General features: G+C 45.1%; 2 protein-coding genes across 3 annotated transcripts; one reads left to right on the forward strand and one right to left on the reverse strand.

The window, feature by feature from the left end:
- Positions 1-327: 327 nt before the first annotated feature.
- Positions 328-1,143, forward strand: LOC120689188. The gene has a single exon (XM_039971508.1). The coding sequence runs from the start codon at positions 328-330 to the stop codon at positions 1,141-1,143; it is 816 nt and encodes a 271-aa protein (XP_039827442.1).
- Positions 1,144-12,311: 11,168 nt separating this feature from the next.
- On the reverse strand, positions 12,312-19,568 carry LOC120689534 (ATP-dependent Clp protease proteolytic subunit 6, chloroplastic-like). Of its 2 annotated transcripts, XM_039971823.1 has the most exons (10): positions 19,404-19,568; positions 19,274-19,308; positions 18,313-18,382; positions 17,959-18,163; positions 17,763-17,828; positions 16,499-16,639; positions 16,264-16,317; positions 16,024-16,116; positions 13,470-13,688; positions 12,312-12,637 (listed from the first exon to the last, which is right to left on the reverse strand). In XM_039971823.1, the coding sequence occupies exons 1-10, from the start codon at positions 19,472-19,474 to the stop codon at positions 12,587-12,589; spliced, it is 1,005 nt and encodes a 334-aa protein (XP_039827757.1). In that variant the 5' UTR covers positions 19,475-19,568; the 3' UTR covers positions 12,312-12,586. The 2 variants fall into 2 exon arrangements, with proteins under 2 accessions (XP_039827757.1, XP_039827758.1); XM_039971824.1 differs by lacking the exons at positions 12,312-12,637; positions 13,470-13,688 and adding an exon at positions 15,469-15,908 and having other exon boundaries at positions 19,404-19,567.

The raw sequence follows: 19,568 nt of genomic DNA on the forward strand, positions 1-19,568 counted from the left end.
TATACCCGGAGTCTCCGGGTAACCCTGACCCCAATGGCTCTTTTTCAGGTGGAAAGGTATAAATATCCCTCCATACCCTTTCAGCCAACACTCTTGCCAAAACCTCGAACTGAACTCACACCCTAGCATGAAGAGAGCTCTCACACTCCCCTTTCTCCATTCTTGAGTGATTCCTTTGGGGGATTTGAGTGAGAGTCAAGCAAGAGCAAGGATTCGTACTAGTGAGCCTCATTCCCATCTCTTGAGCACTTGGTTTTAGTCAAGCCCGCGGATTTCCTTGGTGGTGACAAATGGGATGATCGTGAGATTGTGGACAAGCTCTTGACCATGTATATGGCTAGGGATGTTACTCTACCTAGCTTGATAAGAGCCGAACGTGGATTCAAGCACTTCACCGCCGAAAATATTCTTGGAAGAATTGAAGCTCATCATGATCAACTTAGAAGAGTCAAGATAAATCAAGATTTGGCCGAGCTTCAAGAGCAAGCGGCAAGGAACAATGGCATAACATTGCAAGCAAGCTACAAGGGCAAAAAGAAAGCAAATCAATCATCCAAGAATGAAGAATCTAGCCATGAAGAGGATGATGAGCTTGATGATGATCAAATGGCTTTGTTCATCAAGAACTTTAGAAGAGTCTTTAGAAAGGGCAATTTCCGGAATTATGGCAAGAACAAGGGCAAGTATGAACCAAGAAGAAGATCCAACAAGCCTTGTTTTGGGTGCAAGAAACTTGGACATTTCATTGCGGATTGTCCAGAAGAGAAGAAAAAGAACAAAGACAACAAAAAAGGCTCTTCCAAGAAAGAAAGACCAAGATACAAGAAACAAGCTGGTGAAGCTCACCTTGGTCAAGAATGGGATTCTCAAGAAGAAAGTGAATCTGAGAATGAAGATGTTGCTACCATGGCGTTCAAGGTCTCTCCTCATCATTTCACAACACTATTTGAAGATATCACTGATGATGAGGATCAAGATCCAATCATATGTCTTATGGCCAAGAATGTGAAGGTAAACTCTCCAAACTCATCGAATGATGAATTAGATGAGGAAGATGAAGTTGCTAGTTTAATTAGCCAATATGGTAAAAAAGGTGCAACTAAAATAATGAAACTAATGATGAAAGTGGATGAGTTAGAATAAACTCTTGAATCTCAAGAGGAGTTGCTTAGGCTTGAGAGAGAAACCACTAAGACTCTTGACAAGGACCTTGCCTATGAAAGGAAGGAGAACAAGAGAATTAAGTACTCTCTCAAGACCAATAATAACATTCTTCTTAAGATAAGAGAGTTGCTTATTAGTGAAACTTAAGATAAGAGAGTTGCTTATTAGTGAAAAAGAAAAAGTAAATGACTTAACCAAGAAATACTCCTTGGTAGAGGACACCAATGCTAACTTGAGAAGTGAAAATGTAAAACTTCAAGAAAGCTTTACAAGCTTACAAGTCATTCACAAGGCACTTGAGGTTGAGCACAACACTACTCTTAAGAGCTACTCAAAAGCTAGTGAGAAATCTAGTTCATCCACTCCATCAACAAGCAATGGCTGTGCACATTGTTATAATGTTGATATTTAAACTTGTGCTACTAACCATGTTGAGATGAATGCCATGAAGAAGGAAATTAGTAGGCTCACCCAATTATTACAAGATCCAAGTGAGCAATCATCGAAAGCAAATCCCGACTCAAGGGTAGTTGAGTTTGAGAAGAATACAAAGAGATTTGGCACAAGGTACATGAGCAAGTTTGGATTTGAGAAAGGCAAAGGCCCTGGAAAGAATGAGTAAGGGATTCCACAATCTATTCCATATGTCAAGAATAACAAGACCGCCACTTTGGGAGCAAATGGGGGTCTTGTAAAACTCCCATCCGCAAGGGAGAAAAGAAGAATCAAGCATCAAGTCATGTCAAATTCATCAAGAGAAGAACTACATGTGAAAAGGGTGTCAAGATTGTTGCATTCTCATCAAAGCAAGACAAGTTCAAGAATTCAAGCAAACCACAAACACAAGAACCAGCGTCACATGTATCCTTTTATGCGAATTTTGTGTTGACTAGAAACCACCGTGGTAAAGTGGTTGCTAAGTTTGTTGGTCACCGCACTTTTAACACTAAAGTAAAGAGTTGTGTGTGGGTGCCCAAGGTGCTTGTGACTAACGTTGTAGGACCCAAGTATTGCTGGGTACCTAAAATAAAGAGTAATCTTATTTTGTAGGGATACTCCTCCGGTGGATCAACTTGGGTGATCGATAGTGGATGTACAAATCATATGACCGGAGAACGGAGTATGTTTGATTCTTTGACAAAGTCAAGTGGCGATCACTACGTCACATTTGCCAGTAATGAAAGAGGAAAAGTTCTTGGAACCGGTAACATTACTTTAAACACTTGGGTACAATTTATTGTCCATTTCACAACTTTGTGACTCGGGCTTCAATTGTCTTTTTACTAATGAGGGTGTGTCCGTCATTAGAAGAAGCAATGACTCCATTGCTTTCAAGGGTGTGCTCAAGGGAAAGCTATATCTTGTGGACTTTTCACAAGAGAAAGCTCAACTTGACACATGTTTGGTGGCAAAGTCTAGCTTGGGTTGGTTATGGCATCGCCGAATAGCTCACGTTGGGATGAGAAATCTCAACAAGCTTCTAAAGGGGGATCACATCCTAGAACTAACAAATGTCTCCTTTGAGAAAGATCGTGTGTGCAGTGCTTGCCAAGCGGGAAAACAAGTTGGTGTTCCGCATCCATCAAAGAGCATCGTCACCACCCTCAAGCCATTTGAACTCCTCCATATGGATCTCTTCGGGCCGGTGGCTTATATAAGCATTGGTGGTAACAAATATAGTTTTGTCATTATTGATGATTATTTTCGTTTCACTTGGGTATTCTTTTTGCATGACAAAAGTGTAGTACAAGAAACATTCAAGAAATTTGCAAAAAGAGCCCAAAACGAGTTTGAAACCAAGATCAAGAAAGTAAGAAGTGACAATGGCACCGAATTCAAGAACACCAACATAGAAGAGTATCTTGATGAAGAAGGAATTGGTCATGAGTTCTCGGTACCATACACACCTCAACAAAATCGAATTGTTGAAAGGAAGAATAGAACTCTCATAGAACCCGCAAGAACAATGCCTGATGAATACAAGATCTCGGATCAATTTTGGGTGGAAGCAATCAATACGGCTTGTCATGCAATCAACCGCCTATATCTTCACAAAATCTTGAACAAGACGGCATATGAGCTACTTCTTGGTAAAAAGCCAAATGTGTCATACTTTAGGGTCTTCGGGAGTAAGTGTTTTATTCTAAATAAGAAAAACAAAAGTTCTAAATTTGCTCCTAAAGTAGATGAAGACTTTCTTCTTGGTTATGCCTCAAATGCTCACGGCTATCACGTCTTTAACAAAACCTCCGGCTGCGTTGAGATTGCGTGTGATGTGACATTTGATGAATCTAATGGCTCTCAAGGAGAGCCAGTTGATGATGTTGTAGAATTGGAGGAATCATCAAGTAAGGCAATCAAGAAGCTAGCTATTGGAGAGATAAAGTCTCAAGAACAAGAGGATCAAGATGAGGATGAGATGGTGTTTCCAAGTACATCAAGAACACATTCCGCAGCGCATTCCGAAAACTCCGAAAAACAAGCCGGAGACTCCGGGTCTCAAATCCGGTCTAACTGGAAAGAGGACCAGAGTATCCGGGACATGGATCAAGAACCACCATCCTATCATCAAGATCAACCTCAAGTTGAAGAAGAGGCTCAACAAGTTCAACAACAAACACAAGCTTCACACCCAAGAGTACATCAAAGTATCCAAAAGGATCATCTGGTGGACAACATCCTTGGAAGCATAACAAAAGGGGTAACTACTCGTTCTCGTTTGGCTATCTTTTGTGAACATTACTCATTTGTTTCTTCCTTGGAACCATTAAAGATATATGAGGCCCTGGATGATCCGGATTGGGTGATGGCCATGCAAGAGGAGTTGAACAACTTCACTCGGAATGAAGTCTGGTCCTAAGTAGAAAGACCCAAACAAAATATCATAGGAACCAAATGGGTCTTTCAAAACAAGCAAGATGAAAATGGCGTGGTAACAAGAAACAAGGCAAGGTTGGTTGCTCAAGGATTCACACAAATCGAAGGTTTGGATTTTGGTGAGACTTATGCTTTCGTAGCTAGGTTTGAGTCAATTCGTATATTACTTGCCTATGCTACTCACCATGATTTCAAGCTATATCAAATGGATGTGAAAAGCGTGTTTCTCAATGGACCAATCTCCGAATTGGTATATGTTGAGCAACCACCGGGCTTTGAAGACCCAAAGTTTCCAAACCACGTCTACAAGCTCCATAAGGCGCTCTACGGGCTTAAGCAAGCGCCTAGAGCATGGTATGAATGCCTTAAGGATTTTCTCTTAAGGAAAGGCTTTGAGATAGGCAAAGCCAATCCTACTCTTTTTACTCGCAAAGTTGATAAAGATATCTTTGTGTGTCAAATATATGTCGATGACATTATATTTAGCTCTACTAATCAAACTTGGTGTGAGGATTTTAGTAGGATTATGACAAAGAGATTCGAGATGTCCATGATGGGCGAGTTGACTTTCTTCCTTGGATTTCAAATCAAGCAACTCAAGGATGACACTTTCATTAGTCAAACTAAGTACACCAAAGATATGCTAAAGAAGTTTAACATGGAAGATGCCAAACCCATCAAAACTCCAATGCCTACACATAGACATCTTGATCTTAACGAAGAAGGAAAGGCCGTGGATCAAAAGGTATATCGCTCCATGATTGGATCTCTTCTTTACCTTTGTGCATCTATGCCCGATATTATGCTTAGTGTGTGTGCATGTGTGCAAGGTTTCAAGCTAATCCAAAAGAATGCCATTTGATGGCGGTTAAAAGAATTTTGAGATATTTAGTTTCACTTTTAACCTTGGCTTGTGATATCCCAAAGGCTCATCTTTCGACATACTTGGTTATTCCGATTCGGATTATGCCGGTTGCAAAGTAGATCGAAAGAGCACTACTGGGACTTGTCAATTTCTTGGCCGGTCTTTGGTAGCGTGGAGCTCTAAGAAGCAAAATTCGGTCGCTTTGTCCACGGCGGAGGCTGAATTTGTCACCGCCGGTGCGTGTTGTGCACAACTCTTGTGGATAAAGCAAACTTTGAGTGACTTTGGTTGTCATTTTAGTGCGATTCCTCTCTTGTGTGACAACGAGAGTGCAATCAAACTAGCTAACAACCCGGTGTAACACTTCCGAACAAAGCACATAGATATAAGACATCACTTCTTACGGGATCATGAGGCTAAGGGAGATATTGCTTTACAACATGTAAGCACCGACGGGCAACTTGCCGATATCTTTACTAAGCCTCTAGATGAGAAAGGTTTTGTGCTTTGAGGAGTGAGCTAAATATTTTAGATTCTCGTAACCTAGGTTGAACTCTTGTACATACTTGTGTGAAACTAGTATAGGATCTTTTGGAGAGAAATTTCAATTCAAAACAAATCATGAAAGTTTGAATTTCAAAAAAAAATTGGTTCTTTAGTTTACTTACTTGAGATCATTGTTCTTATTGATTGATTGTTGGCTGGTCTCAAGTTAAGTAATTTTTGTCTCACACCATTAGATCTTCCATCAAAAATCTATCAAATCAAGTCCTCTCTTTGCCCTCTATGCTCAGTATCAGGGGGAGCCGGAGTCTCCGGCCCAGGGCCCGGATACTCCGGACTGTCCGGATACTCCGGCCCTGGGGCCAGATACTCCGGATGGTAAAATCTTCATATATATACCGTGGGGTCGGGAGTCAACCGTTACCCTCTCATTTTCTACTGCTAGCACCGCCCCCTTTCTTCTCCTCTCTTCCACTCTCGCCCTTGGGGCGATTTTCACCTTCCCACCGTCAAGAACTTTTGGTTCCTTGAAGGAAGGCTGCTCTCCTCTCCGGAATCTCCGGGGAGGCTACGGATTTGAAGTTCCCGCGCTCTCAATGGTCTCAAAGGTACTTTGAACTTCGAATCGCCCGATCTCTCAATGCCATAGGTTTCTAGGAATAATCTTTAAGGCATCTCTTCCTAGCATGTGTAGGAGCCTCTGTTTCAAATTTCATACAAATCCCATGGCCAAATCCTAGTTTTTGAATCCTAGGGTTTCAGAGTAGGTTTGTCCGGATACTCCAGGTATAGGCCCGGATACTCCGGACCCTCTGGGCCGGAGTCTCCGGGGCTATGCCCGGAGTCTCCGGACTGTTGACATCCTAGCACATCTCTTTCATTCCAAAACCTATCCAATCCTAATTTTGATCTTGTTGATGTTCTTTAGACATGGTGAGGCTGCGTGCTGGAGAAACCGAAGAGGAGGCTGGGCAAAGGAGGCAAAAGCGTCGCCATGATCCTAGATCTCAAGATGATGTGCCTCCTCCAAATCCAACTCAACGGGAACTGCGTCCCCGTCATCGTCCCGGCAAAGAACCAGTCGGGAGCAGCCCAAAAGCTAAGGAGCTAAGGAAAGCTCCATATGTCATGCAAGGCAGACCTGTTCCCCCTCCATCTCGCGCCAATCCAACAAAGCAAGGAGTTGCTCATGCTATCTGTCCTCGCACTCCACCTCGCTTGCAAGTGGAATTCACACCTGAGCAGCGATCATATCCAGGGTGTCCAAGACTTGCAAGACCCCAATTTGTCCAAGGTTTCGCAGTTGAAATGGCTAGAAACTATTACAAGCAAGATGTCGCTCTTAGAGAAGCCCGCAAGGAAGACGTATACAAATATGAGAAATGTGAGAGGCTTGAAAGGCGTTTTTGGTGCAAATTACATTCAGACTTCTATTCCTCGGTTGTGAAGAGAAAGTCTAGTGCACCCATTGTGCCATGCAAGTACATGGATTGGAAGTACTATGAGGAAATGGGCTTGTATGACATCATGGGATTCAGATATAATTAGAATGAGGAGATCTTGGCACAATTTCACTCTTCACTATACTATGATGAAAGAGATATAGCTTTTTATTGGACCACTGAGGGAGAGAAGTATTGCGTGGACTACATGACCTTCTCTAGGATCCTTGATCTCGGGTCAAAGGATGAGGAGCGTGATCCTATTCATGTTGAGCAGCAACTCAAGCCATATCAGTTGCCAACTCTGTTCTACAATCCTTATTAGGCTCAGAAAGGAAATGCAAGCACTCTTTTGCCAGTCTACTATACAATGAATCAATTCTTTAGGGCAACCATTGATGCAAAGGATGGAGATCCAGCGGCACTCAGGTACTATGCAGTTAATCTTTTAGCTTGCACTATGCCTGGTGGCAGACCCTTTTGCATCATGGACTTTATTTGGAATGAGCTGAGAAGGACCATGGTTTAAGCAAAAAAGTCTCTCCCGGCTGCACCATACATTATGTACATGATTGAGAGAGTCACAAAGGTCACTTTTCAGAAGACTTGCAAGCATGAGCCATTTCACCTTCGTGCCCGCTCTGGTGATACACCTCCACTTCCTCCACTTCATGCCGGTGCAACAAGGAACCCAAGACTTGATCCCACACCATCTTCTTCAAGGGGTACCTCTTCCTCTCGCCATGGTCATCATGATTCTTTTGTGAAGAGGGCCCTCCGCAGCTTGTTTGGGATGTGCAGGAACATCGCACATGATGTTCATGACAACACTAGATCCATCAATGAGATTAGAGGTCATCTCGGGCTTCCGTTGAATGCACACCATGACCTACCGGAGTTTGATGATCCATTTGCTGAGTGGGATGCGGCCGATGAGGCTGCTATTGCTGCTGCTCATGCTCCACTTCCTCGTGCTCGTCGTCAAGCTTGCTCTCCTCGTCGCCGTGCTACTACTTCCTCTTCTCGTGCACCTCCTAGTGGCCAAGAGATCTTTGATGAGGACGAGAAGACTGAAGAAGAAGAACCCCAAGGCTACCATGACCACCGCGACTCAGATGAGGATGAGGACACTTCCGAGGACGCCGCCCAAGATGATGATGAGTATAAGACTTTTGTGTTGCTTTTCATTTCCTTTTTGGCATTTGATGACAAAGGGGGAGTGAAAATGCCATTTATGTACTCATTTGGGCATGTATCCACATATTGCACTTTATGGTCGTTTCGTTCTATTTCGAACTCTCGTATCGTTTGTAAGGACTATGTGGCATGAGAACTTATGTAATGAGTGCTACTCTGAGCTTAGCTATCTTGTTTAAATCTGCTTTAAGGAAATTTGTGTTAGTTTGAGTTAAAATAAGACTTGTGATGATGGTTGTTTTCTGTGATTTGTGCAGAGGGCCGGATACTCTGGGTTACAGGCCGGATACTCCGGACTTTTTGGTCCGGAGTCTCCGGGTCCTGCTGCCAAATCACGTTTTCTTATGAGTGGATATCCTGTCATATGCATGTCACTTGTTTTCTTTTGCACTCACCTGCTCACCCCACTGTAAAACATATAAGAGTTGCCGGATCTCTTAATATATATGCCAATTGTTGACGTGTTAAGTCAAATTTGAAATTCAAAGTTCATGGCATACGTTAAGGGGGGGGCTCTTATATGCTAGATGTTTACAGCTTTATGATTATCAAATGAGCTACATGTGGGTTGTCATCAATCACCAAAAAGGGGGAGATTGAAAGTGATCTAGGCCCCTAAGTGGGTTTTGGTGATAAATGACAAAACACATGTATATTTAATGGTGTAATTAAGCATGTGTGCAGGTGATGAGGTTGAACAGGTAAATCAATTGTCGATACATGACCTCTCGAAAAAGGAATGAAAAGGCGGTGCTCAAGTATACTCAAGAAATTAGTTTTTATATTTGAAATTTGAGTATAGGAACGCCGTACTGTCAAGAGGGACTTGGTTCAAAGGTTTTGATCTAGAACTTGTGCTCAAGAGAACCTAGAAAAACTTGTGCGAACCATAGACACCACTCAAAAGAACAAAGCCTGACTTTGTGTCCTACCAAACCCGGATACTCCGGGTATAGGGCCGGATACTCCGGACCCTGTTGCCCGGAGTCTCCGGATACCCTGTTCAGAGTATGAAATCTTGCTGTCCCGGAGTATTCGGACTTATACCCGGAGTCTCCGGGTAACCCTGACCCCAACGGCTCTTTTTCAGGTGGAGAGGTATAAATATCCCTCCATACCCTTTCAGCCAACACTCTTGCCAAAACCTCGAACTGAACTCACACCCTAGCAAGAAGAGAGCTCTCACACTCCTCTTTCTCCATTCTTGAGTGATTCCTTTGGGGGATTTGAGTGAGAGTCAAGCAAGAGCAAGGATTCGTACTAGTGAGCCTCATTCCCATCTCTTGAGCACTTGGTTTTGGTCAAGCCCGTGGATTTCAAGTTTGTTACTCTTGGAGCCTTGTGCTCCTAGATGGCTAGGCGTGCTTGTGATTGCTCAACCGAGATTGTGAGCAACTCAAGAAGTTTGTAGTCTTCATTCCTCGTCGAGGAATCCATAGTAAGTGACCTTGGGATTGAGAGGTGATCTCGCCCTTGGGAGAGGAGTTAAGGGGTTCTTGAGTGCCATCGCTTGAATTCTTCCTCAACGGAGACGTAGCATCTTTGGGTGTGAACTTCGAGAAACAAATCTCTGTCTCTCTTGCATCATTTACTTGGTTTCATTTATATTTGCTTGTGAGAACACTTTTCTAGGGTTTGACATCGATCTACTCATCTACAAGTTTCTAGTGCAAATCAACTTGTGAATCTTCATCTATAGGAACCCCTGGTACTTGTATCTTTGCTCGATCTACTTTTTTTACTCAGATTCTAGTTGTTTACATTCAATAATTTCATACCCGGAGTCTCTGGGCAAGAGCTCCGGATACTCTGAACACAAAACTCGGAGTTTCCGGGCTTATACCCGGAGTTTCCGGGCAGACTCTGTGACTGACAGTTTTAAAGTGCTTTTTAGCTACAGATTGCCTATTCACCCTCCCCCTCTAGGCATCTTAAGGTCCTTTAAACTTGGGCACGCGGCTCGTCGAGGTGGAGTAGGGTGGTGGCAGACGGTGCCGCGCGGGTGCAGCTCCATGGCCCCGTGGAGCAGGAACAGAGCCGCCTCGTCATCCGGCTGGGTCTCCGCGACGTGGGCTTGGCCCCCACGCCTCCGCTGCGGGCAGTCCTTGGCCCAGTGGCCAGGCCTGCCACAGTTGTGGCAGGTGTCGTCTCGTGCCGCCTTGGGCCTGTCGGCGACGCCACCCTGAGCGCCTCCGTGCGTGCCTCGGTGCGCCCTCATGCTCCAGCCTGGGCACCTCCGCGCCCCCTGCGCGGCTTGCCGCGCTTGTGGCCACCAGTCGAGGAAGAGGGCTCCCCCCTCTTTCCGTCACCGCGCCGGGCCTCCCACTGCTCCTGAGTGAGGTGGAGCTTCCCGCCGATGGAGATACCTCCCGAGGGAGGCTGTGGGTCGTCGTTGTAGATGACCTTGAGGTGACCAATCGCCTCCTCGATAGTCATGGTGGAGAGGTCCAGCAGAGACTCGATCGAGCGAGCGGTCTGCCTATACCTCTCGGGGACGCACCGGAAGAGCTTCTCGACAGCTCTCTTCTCGTCGTAGGTGTCGCCGACGAACGTCACCATCTTCTGCAACAGAATGTTAAGACGGAGAGCAAAGTCATCGACGTCTTCACCTGGCTTGAAGGCCAGGTTCTCCCACTCCTTGCGAAGTGCCTGCAGTATGGACTTGCGGGCGCGGTCGCTGCCGATGCGAGCCGCAGCAATGGCGTCCCAAGCCTCCTTGGCAGTCTCCTTCTGCGAAAGCGAGAACTGCATCTCGGGAGGGACTGTTGCGATGAGCGCATCCAGCGCCAGACGGTCCTCGTCGTAGTCGACGTCGTCGTACTGGACGGCATCCCACATGTGCCGCATCTGGAGCCTCACCCTCATCACCGCAGCCCACTCGACGTAGTTGGACTTGGTGAGGGTTGGCCACCCGCCACCGGGACCAACGTCCCGGACCACCGCCTGGAGGCCGCCGGGCGCGGGGGCATCCAGGCCGCCGCAGCCGGGCGCGCCGGCATCCAGGCCGCCGCCGGGCGCGCCGGCCTCCAGGGCGCCGCTGCCGGGGTGGGCTGCTGCCCACCGCGCGGTCCGCTCCCGCGCCCTCTCCCTCTCCATCTCCTCAAGATCCCCGTCGGCGGTGGTGTCGCCGGCGATGGAGCCGCTGAGGCTGCCGCGCAAGGTCTCAACCTCGACCTCCGCCGCACGCGCTGCATCCTCCGCCTCCTCTGCCTCCACCTCCGCCCTGGCCGCCGCCAACTCCGCAGCTGCCGGCCTGGCCGCCCTAGCCTATGCTGCAGCGGCTTGTGCCGTCGCTCGCCTGCGCTCCTCTGCCGCGGCGAGCTCGGCGTCTCGCTGACGCCGTGCGCTCGAGGCGACCGAGCGCCGAGACGGTGCGTCGGACATGGCGCGCCTCCAAGGGGCTGCCGCGTGGAGAAGACGCAGCCTCAGACGAGCTGCTGCTCATATGCTCGGGTGAGGAAAGGGGAACTGGGGCTGCAGCAGGTGCTGGAGCTGCTCCTGGTGCTGCTGCGCTAGCTGCTGCTGGGAGTGGATGGGCTGCTTGGAAAGGAGAAGAGCAGAAGATGTCTATCCTACAGAAAAGTACGGCCCTGATACCAGATGTTAGAAGCTCAATTTTCACTCTCATTGAGCTGAGAGGATGACACTCAGTGTTGGGGCAATTTTCTGGGGTTTTTTCGTTCACTCAAACACAATGTCATGCTCTCCATAGGAGAGGTGGTCACTTATTTATACAGCAGGCTGCTGGGCAGCCAACGACTAAACCAATAATGCTAATCTAAAACTAGTCTAACTACTGTCCTGGGGAGGACACTAACTGATGTCCTAGAGAGGACACTAAAGCTAGTCCAAGATGCTAAAGAGTGTTGCTATGGTCCATACAAGGACTGCAGCCCCACAAAGACCAAGAGAACACAAGAGTTATCCATCACTCTCCCCGACGGCAAGCACTCCACACTCCAGTACCACCTCACAACTCACATGGATTTCACGTCTCCTCCGTGTCTCTCTGCCCGGAACCAATGAACTTGGGCTCGAGGAGTCCTGCTCTGCTGCTGGACTAATCGTCGATCGAACGGAACCCCGTTACACGTTTCCAACAAGATGATGTCGCTACATCAAGTCCCTAATAGTCTCATCAATTCTCGATGATATTTCCCTGCGCCAGCATGACTCGGGGCTAATTGGAACGAACTGCATTCTCTAACCTTTTGACACTGAAAATTGTTTCTGAAGAAACCTTTGTCTCTGCACGATCCAACAATCGTGAACGCAAATTGAATAAATATAGAAGCAACGTAAGCTGTGGCCAATATCTTCACTGGGAAGGTTACTTTACAACCATGACAAGCCTTCTGCTCTACCTGGCACAATACATAAGCGCCAGTAACTAACGTTACACAGTGCCAGAAATGCACCCTTTTCTTTTCGCAGTATCTGGTACAGATCCAGTGAACAACCAGTATAACTATCAACCATGTCTAAACCCCAAATTTCAGGCGCTGAGGATCTTAGTCAGCAGATATTTGCGAAGCTACTACTTCCCCATCGACCGGCTACCACCTCTGTTGCTTGCTGCATTCTCTTCCTGCACAAGGTGACCGAAAATAAGAAAATTCTTGAAGAAAATCATTATGATATTTTGGGAAACTAGAGTCAATGTATCTGTTTTTCTATAAGTAGTTTTGAAGTTTCTAAGCAATCTAGATATTATATGATTGTTCAGTTGCAAGAGTAGAACCAGATCAGTTAAGGACCTAGAGTCATTCATTGCAAACTATCCATATTCTGGTGTACATTGAGCATTTCATATTTGCATTTTGTACTAAGATACTTGATTAGGTAGGCTGGTTACATTGCACTATAGCAAACTGAGCATACAAGACAACATGCAAGCTAACAGCGCATGATATCAGTTTCACCAAAAATGCTGACAGCACTGTACTAAAATAATTTATGTGAAAGTCGAGAAACAATTTGCAGCCAAGCAACTTTCCTGCACTACTGTCAAAGTACCATAATATGTACTGCCATTTCAACGATGTGTTGGTTTGGACAATTGTGAATTTTACATTCTATGTCATCAGTTCGATAGGTCATTATGTTCCATTGGACAATTGTGAATTCTCCTTAGCCCTGTCCATTAGCTGAAACCTACAATCCCTGAATGTTCTAGCTAAAAGGCATCTGTGTCTGTGATGAAAATTGGAAAAAAAAAACTGCAAATTGTGTTGATAGGCTATGTATCGGATTCAAATTATTGATCCAAAATGGGATAAATTAGCATGCCTATGCTTCAGAACAATACTAATGTCAAAGTGGGATGAATTGACATGGTGAAAAAATGGCAGTCTCACAAAATTAGGAAACCAGAATGAATTTGGAGGCAATTGGGATGAGCTAGAGCTTATCAGGCATACCTCATTCTCATTCACTGTCTGCTCAAGCTCAAGTTTGTGAGCTGACATTCGAGCAATCTCAGCTACAGCTGCATCACGGACCTGTGTATCATCACCAGCAAGTTCCTCATATGCAGCCTCAAACGCCTCCTGCCAGAACCGTGGAAGCCGTACCTCGTCACTGGTGCGCGTGTACATGTCCCACATTCGACCCACTAATTTCTCCCTCTCCTCCATCTCCTGGTCAAATTATAAGGCAAACGTAAGCTGCTTATCCATGCATGCAAATACAGACTGAAGTATGTTCCTTTTGCTTTATGCTACTAGACAAGACAACAATGAATCACGATATAACAATTAGGAAATGTGGTACTTGACTTATTATTGGACAATCATATAAAGTAATGGAATTTTGCTTTCTGAGGTACAAATAAAGCATAAGTATAATCTAAATGCCTTATCTATACAAAAATTTAGACACCCATGATCCAAACATGGCACACCACCTGTATCTTAGTAGGTTGAACTCGAAATTCCATGGCGCAGCCAGGTTGACTAGTAACCTAGTTCGACAAAGGGTTATAAATTCTGGTTTTGCTGGTAATCCTTGACATCTGGCTGATACATGTAACGGATATTTTGAAAGGCAGTTCTGATATGATGAATTACGATAAAATACAAAATCTGAATTTGGTGGATTCAGTATTGTTTGCAGTCCAGGATTTGGCGCTTCCACAAGAAATTGGTAACCAAGTAGTTTATGTCGAGAAGCCTTGGATGTATTGTCTGCATCCCAGGATTTGGCGCTTCCACAGCACACCTATGGCAATTGGCAGCCTGCTAGGTATGCTGGGAATTGAAGCCTTTGGATGAACCTATCCTGTTGTTATCAAGGAGTTAAGATAAATTGGGAAAAATAGTAAAATTCGTGGATAAGTGGTACCTACTCAAATGTTATCTAATCTAATAGTAAGTACTATTTGTAGGTACATCGTTTGACCTGCGTTTTCTCACAGATGGTCTAACAAGCAAACCTAAATAATGTAAAGGAACTGCACGATTCCCCTGACATTGACCTGAGAAAACCTGAACCTGGCAGAACTACCTATAGGCCAGGCAATTGTTGAGTTTCCCCCAATTTTTGTCCACATATCGTTGCAAAGGGGAGGAAGAAAGGAACCATGCCCACCTAGAGATTCTAATACAAAATCCAGCTAATGGGAGATAAATCCCATCACACATAGTTGCTGATACGCACATTTGCGCACAGGAACAAGCCAGGCAGAAAATCAGCAGGCAGGATATGAATCTCTCCACAGGGAGGCACAGGACAGCGGTCAGCGGGTAATAAAAAAAAAGTAGAAGTGGGGGGGCGAAAGTACGAGGGAGTCGAGGTCGTCGCCGAGCGGGGCGTCCAGGTCCCCGTAGACGGAGGCGAGGTCGCCCGAGGAGGACCAGCGGAGCGAGACGGAGGCGGCGGACATGGACCAGAGCGCGAGCAGCGCGATAGCGGCCAGCGCCCAGACCTTGTACCGCCGCCCCTTGCCCAGGAGCGCCGCCTCCGCGCCGCCCGCCGCGGAGGCCGGCATGGAGATCTTGGTCGCCGGCACCGGGGCCCCCGCGGTGTCGGCGGCGGCGGGCACGCCCTTCATTCCGGCGTGGGTGGTGGTGGTGCACGGCAGTGGGTTCTGGGAGGAAGAGGTGATCACTAACGGCTGACGGTGGGGTGAGCTGGTTTTGTAATTAGCGACTGCACCACCAGGCCTGGCCAACTTTTGCGTCAGTGGAAGGATGCTGGCCCAACACCCAGTGGTGGGTGCTCCGGCTCCGGTGGTAGTCCGGTATCGGCTCCACTGCGCTTGTACCGAACAAGTTGAAGCTCGCAAACCATGAAATGAAACCAGTCACTGGCCCGCCTGCCCCAATCGGACCAGTGTCACACTGCTACAAGAGTGAAAGCGCTCCTCGTCCACTTCCTTTCTGATGACTCGTGGAAAAAATGTGCAAGAAGAGTACCTCATTATTAAAATTCCCTGGTTCCAAGTTTATGCAGTCCAATGTTAGCTTTCTGGCAGATTGAGAGCATTACAGTATTGCTTCCACATGTTCCACAGTATCTGAATGATGTGTAGATGCGCCTACAGGCTTTGGCTCCACAGGCCACAGCGTATGCGGCGGACCTCAGACTTGTGCGTGCGCCTCCAGGCTTGGCTCAATCAAGCTAACAGTTTGCTCCGATCCTCGAGGATCATCTAGGCCTAAGCTAAACATTGTACAGAAGCTCTAATCAGTGGTAGACGGCGAATCTGAGTCGTCAAACAAAGTGGATAGCAAACATCTAACTCCAGCTCCAATTCCGCAGCATTTCCAAGTCTTTGTTCTGTTCGGAGGATGTGGGTCTGTGTACCCTCGCTAGTATCTTGTTTCCAGTAAGGCATCAACTAGTCCAAAATCCATGGCCTGGAAATGGTTAGACATGAGTCATTCAAAAAGGTTCTCAGGGGGCGAAAAAGAAAATAAAAAATTGCTACTTTTCTCTCGTTTTCCCAATGATATAGTAGGGAAGAAAAGATACCTCTGAAGATGACATGAATCGATCCCTCTCTGTCCACTGTTGCACCATATCCAATGGTTGCCCCGTGAAGGCAGCAAACATTTTATCAACTTTCTGCATGCATAAAGTCCGAGAACTCCCATTAGAGTTTACAAACCAAACTGGCATCAAGTTATTTTGGTTCTTAGCATCATCCACCATCTGATGTGGAAATGTAATAATGAAAACTGCATCACTCATTTGTAATTCCAAAACACTTACATCACGAGCATAAATGGTTTCCCCAACCTGTCGCCTCACCTCCTCCACATTACCCTACACGTAATTCAATTGTTTGTATCAAAACAAAATTCAAGTATAGTTAAGCAAACGTCACAAAGCCGATGCAACTAGAAGTGGTTCCAACCAAAACAATAATTATTATTATCAAACTAGCCAAACAATATTAGAAATTCATTGGACTACTTGAATCAAATAAGAAAGCCAACAGTCATACCTCCGATCCACCTTGAGGTTGATGAATCATTACTCTAGTATTTGGCATTGCATAGCGCATCCCCTTCTCACCACCAGCAAGAATGATTGCTGCTTGACTAGCAACAACACCAAAGCCCACAGTCCCAACTTTGGGTTTTATCTGTTTATGATAACACAAATCATGTTTCATTCATGCAGCACAGGGCATCAGAGATATTCAGATCAGTATAAATTTCATTGCAGATGCATGTCTTGGTGTATTGCCAATAAGAAAAAAAAAAAATGGCAACAGAAGAAACTAAAGGATCAAATCTAATATAAATAAATCACTAAGGAGAACCTCAAAAAAAGGAGAATCAAATATATGTGACTGTCTGATTGACACATCGAAACTAGATGCACATATCAACATTTAAAGTTTGGAACACTAGCTGAACAGTTACATGAAGCGGAAACAATTATTTTTTGCAAGTCCTAAGACAATAAAAAGTAAACACTACGATTCAGTGGAAACTATTAAAAAAGAGAACCTTAATAACAAGACAATCAAATCTATGTTAATGACACATCAAAGCAATATGCACATATCAGCATTTAAAGTTTGGACCACTTGATGAACAATTACATGAAGCGGAAAGATTATTTGTTGCAAGTTAAGAGTTTGCTCTCATCATGCTTAGAGCCAAATCCTCCCTGCAGGTAGAATTATATTCATTGGTTGTATAATCCCTCCCTCCCTCCCTGAGCCTATGGTTTTGTAACCTGTACATATTTTATTACTTTTGAAAAATTGTAAGAATCCAATGCTCTGCTGTTCAGTCAAAAAAAAATCTTGCTACTCCAAAGGCAATAAAGTATGCTTGTCAAACATGCCCAAAATGGACAGATAACTAATATAGAACACGGAAAAAAAGGAAACAAAGAGTTACAAGCCCCATGCGCCAGTGCTACTGTTAGCACATGATGGCAACTCTTGAAAATATATGATGTACAGCTACTGAATACCGATATCAGACTAGCGTCTTAAGCACATTGCAAGCCAAGGAGAATTCATGAAAATATGAAATAGATGTAAAATATTTTTCTCATGTATCTGTAATACATTCTGATGCTAAAATTATAAATTTTGATGCTCCAAATCACCAAATGTATGACTTATAAGAAGAAGAACTCCAGTACTAGGTTAGAAAAGATACAGAACGAATTTCCGTTCTTTCTGGAATGAGAATGGGGAATGCCTCGATTCGGAAAAAAATAAAAGATACAGAACAAAGATGACTTACACAGGACATGCAGTCGTAAATAGCTAAGATGGAGTAGAGACTTCCACCAGGGCAGTTCAGATAGATCTAATAAAACAGGAACATGATTTTCGTTATACAAAAGGTGGTAGAAGATAATGCAGAACAATAATGAGTAATCAAGGGTCTGCTACTGTACAATACTAGGAACTCCAGTAACATAAGAGTGCATACTAACCAGAATATCACCCTCTTCATCAATAGCGGCAAGTGTGACAAGCTGTGATATCACACGTTGTGCCACCTGGGAGTTGATATATTGACCAATAAAGATTACACGATTTCCCAGTAGTACAGTTGCGAGATCAAGAGGGCCACCAGGAGTCATGATTGCCGGCATTAATGGTGGATTTTCGTTCTCAGAAGCTACAATTGTGTTTTGCCTATCCAAAATCATTCACAACGTTAGCAAGACATACATTATTTACATATATAATATTATCAAGGTGAAAGAAACCATAATCCACAGCCTCGATAAGAAAACAAACAAGTTCTTGACACCACATAATACACTATGGTAGTTACAAATTACCTGAGAGAAGAATGGCAACGTATCCTTTCATCCTGCTCTGAAGAAACACCATGTGATACAAATTTCACTCCTATATGTATAACTTGAGTCAGATAGGAATTCAACAAATCACAACAAAATAATAACGAAAAAGCATGCTACGTAAACAAAAAAATAGCAGTACTAAGGAATAAATAGAAAAATGGTTGGAAGAATGACCAGTATAACATTAGCATCATCTGCATTGTTGTCATGCTGAAAAGTAAAGTTTGTGCCTTCAGGCAAGAACGTAGAATTGTTGAAATACGCGGTCCTGCCAAACACATTTCAAGATCATACCAACTTGAATGGAAGTATCATCCAACTTTATGCTCGTGTTCCTATTTTGTACTAATCAGTAGTGCAATGAATGTTGTAAAACAACTTCAAGATCAACGATATGGGCTCAAATTTACGTTTGCCAGAAGTGGTGCTTCTTGATTTTGTGGTAGCTAGGTATGATCCTTAAGACATGGATCCTATTTTCCGAATTAAGTTTCATAAACCAGTCAGTTCAATTAAGAGATTATTAAGCCAGTGCCGATCTGCGCACAATCTACTCATTCGACATATATTCTCATATAATCCCAGCACCAACTCAAGAATAGACACAGAGCTAAGAAACTGGACACACGACACCATAGTAGACAACCAATCGATGAAATGCGCTGTGGCACTTCACAAGTACAACACAGTTGTTGTCCTGAGGAAACAGATGAACCTCCTTGAGCATCAGTCACCGCGCAAACCGACAGTTCCCGCCAGAATCAAGAGAAGCCCTAATCTACGAGCTGTTAGTGGATTATTGCACCAAACGCTCCAAGCAGTTTCGCCTGCACAACTCCCTCTTCCCAGGGGGCTGGGCGGATCCATCCGATTCGTATGACTGAGAAGGCAAACAATCATGTAGCTGCTATGCTAAAAACAGCGTAGGAAACCTCACCTCGGAGACCAAGGCTTGCTCTGGCTCCATTGCGCCTACACAAACAACCAGGGAGAAGATGAGGGTGAGATTGAGCCGCGGGAAGAGTCGAGAAGAGGAAAGAGCAGGGACTGGAAGAGTTCTTCCTCACCGGTGCGAGAGGAGGCCGGAGGGGGAGGCGCGGGCGGCGAGCGGCGCGGAAATGGTGGCCATGGGCGCCATTGGAGGCGGAGGTCTGGGAGAGAAGGGAGAGTGACGAGGAAGGGGATGAGATTTGGAGTTGGACTCGGGCTGTGTCGAGCGAGTCACAGGCCCC

Source organism: Panicum virgatum, chromosome 9N, assembly GCF_016808335.1.
Source record: "Panicum virgatum strain AP13 chromosome 9N, P.virgatum_v5, whole genome shotgun sequence".
NCBI classification, from domain to species: domain Eukaryota; kingdom Viridiplantae; phylum Streptophyta; class Magnoliopsida; order Poales; family Poaceae; genus Panicum; species Panicum virgatum.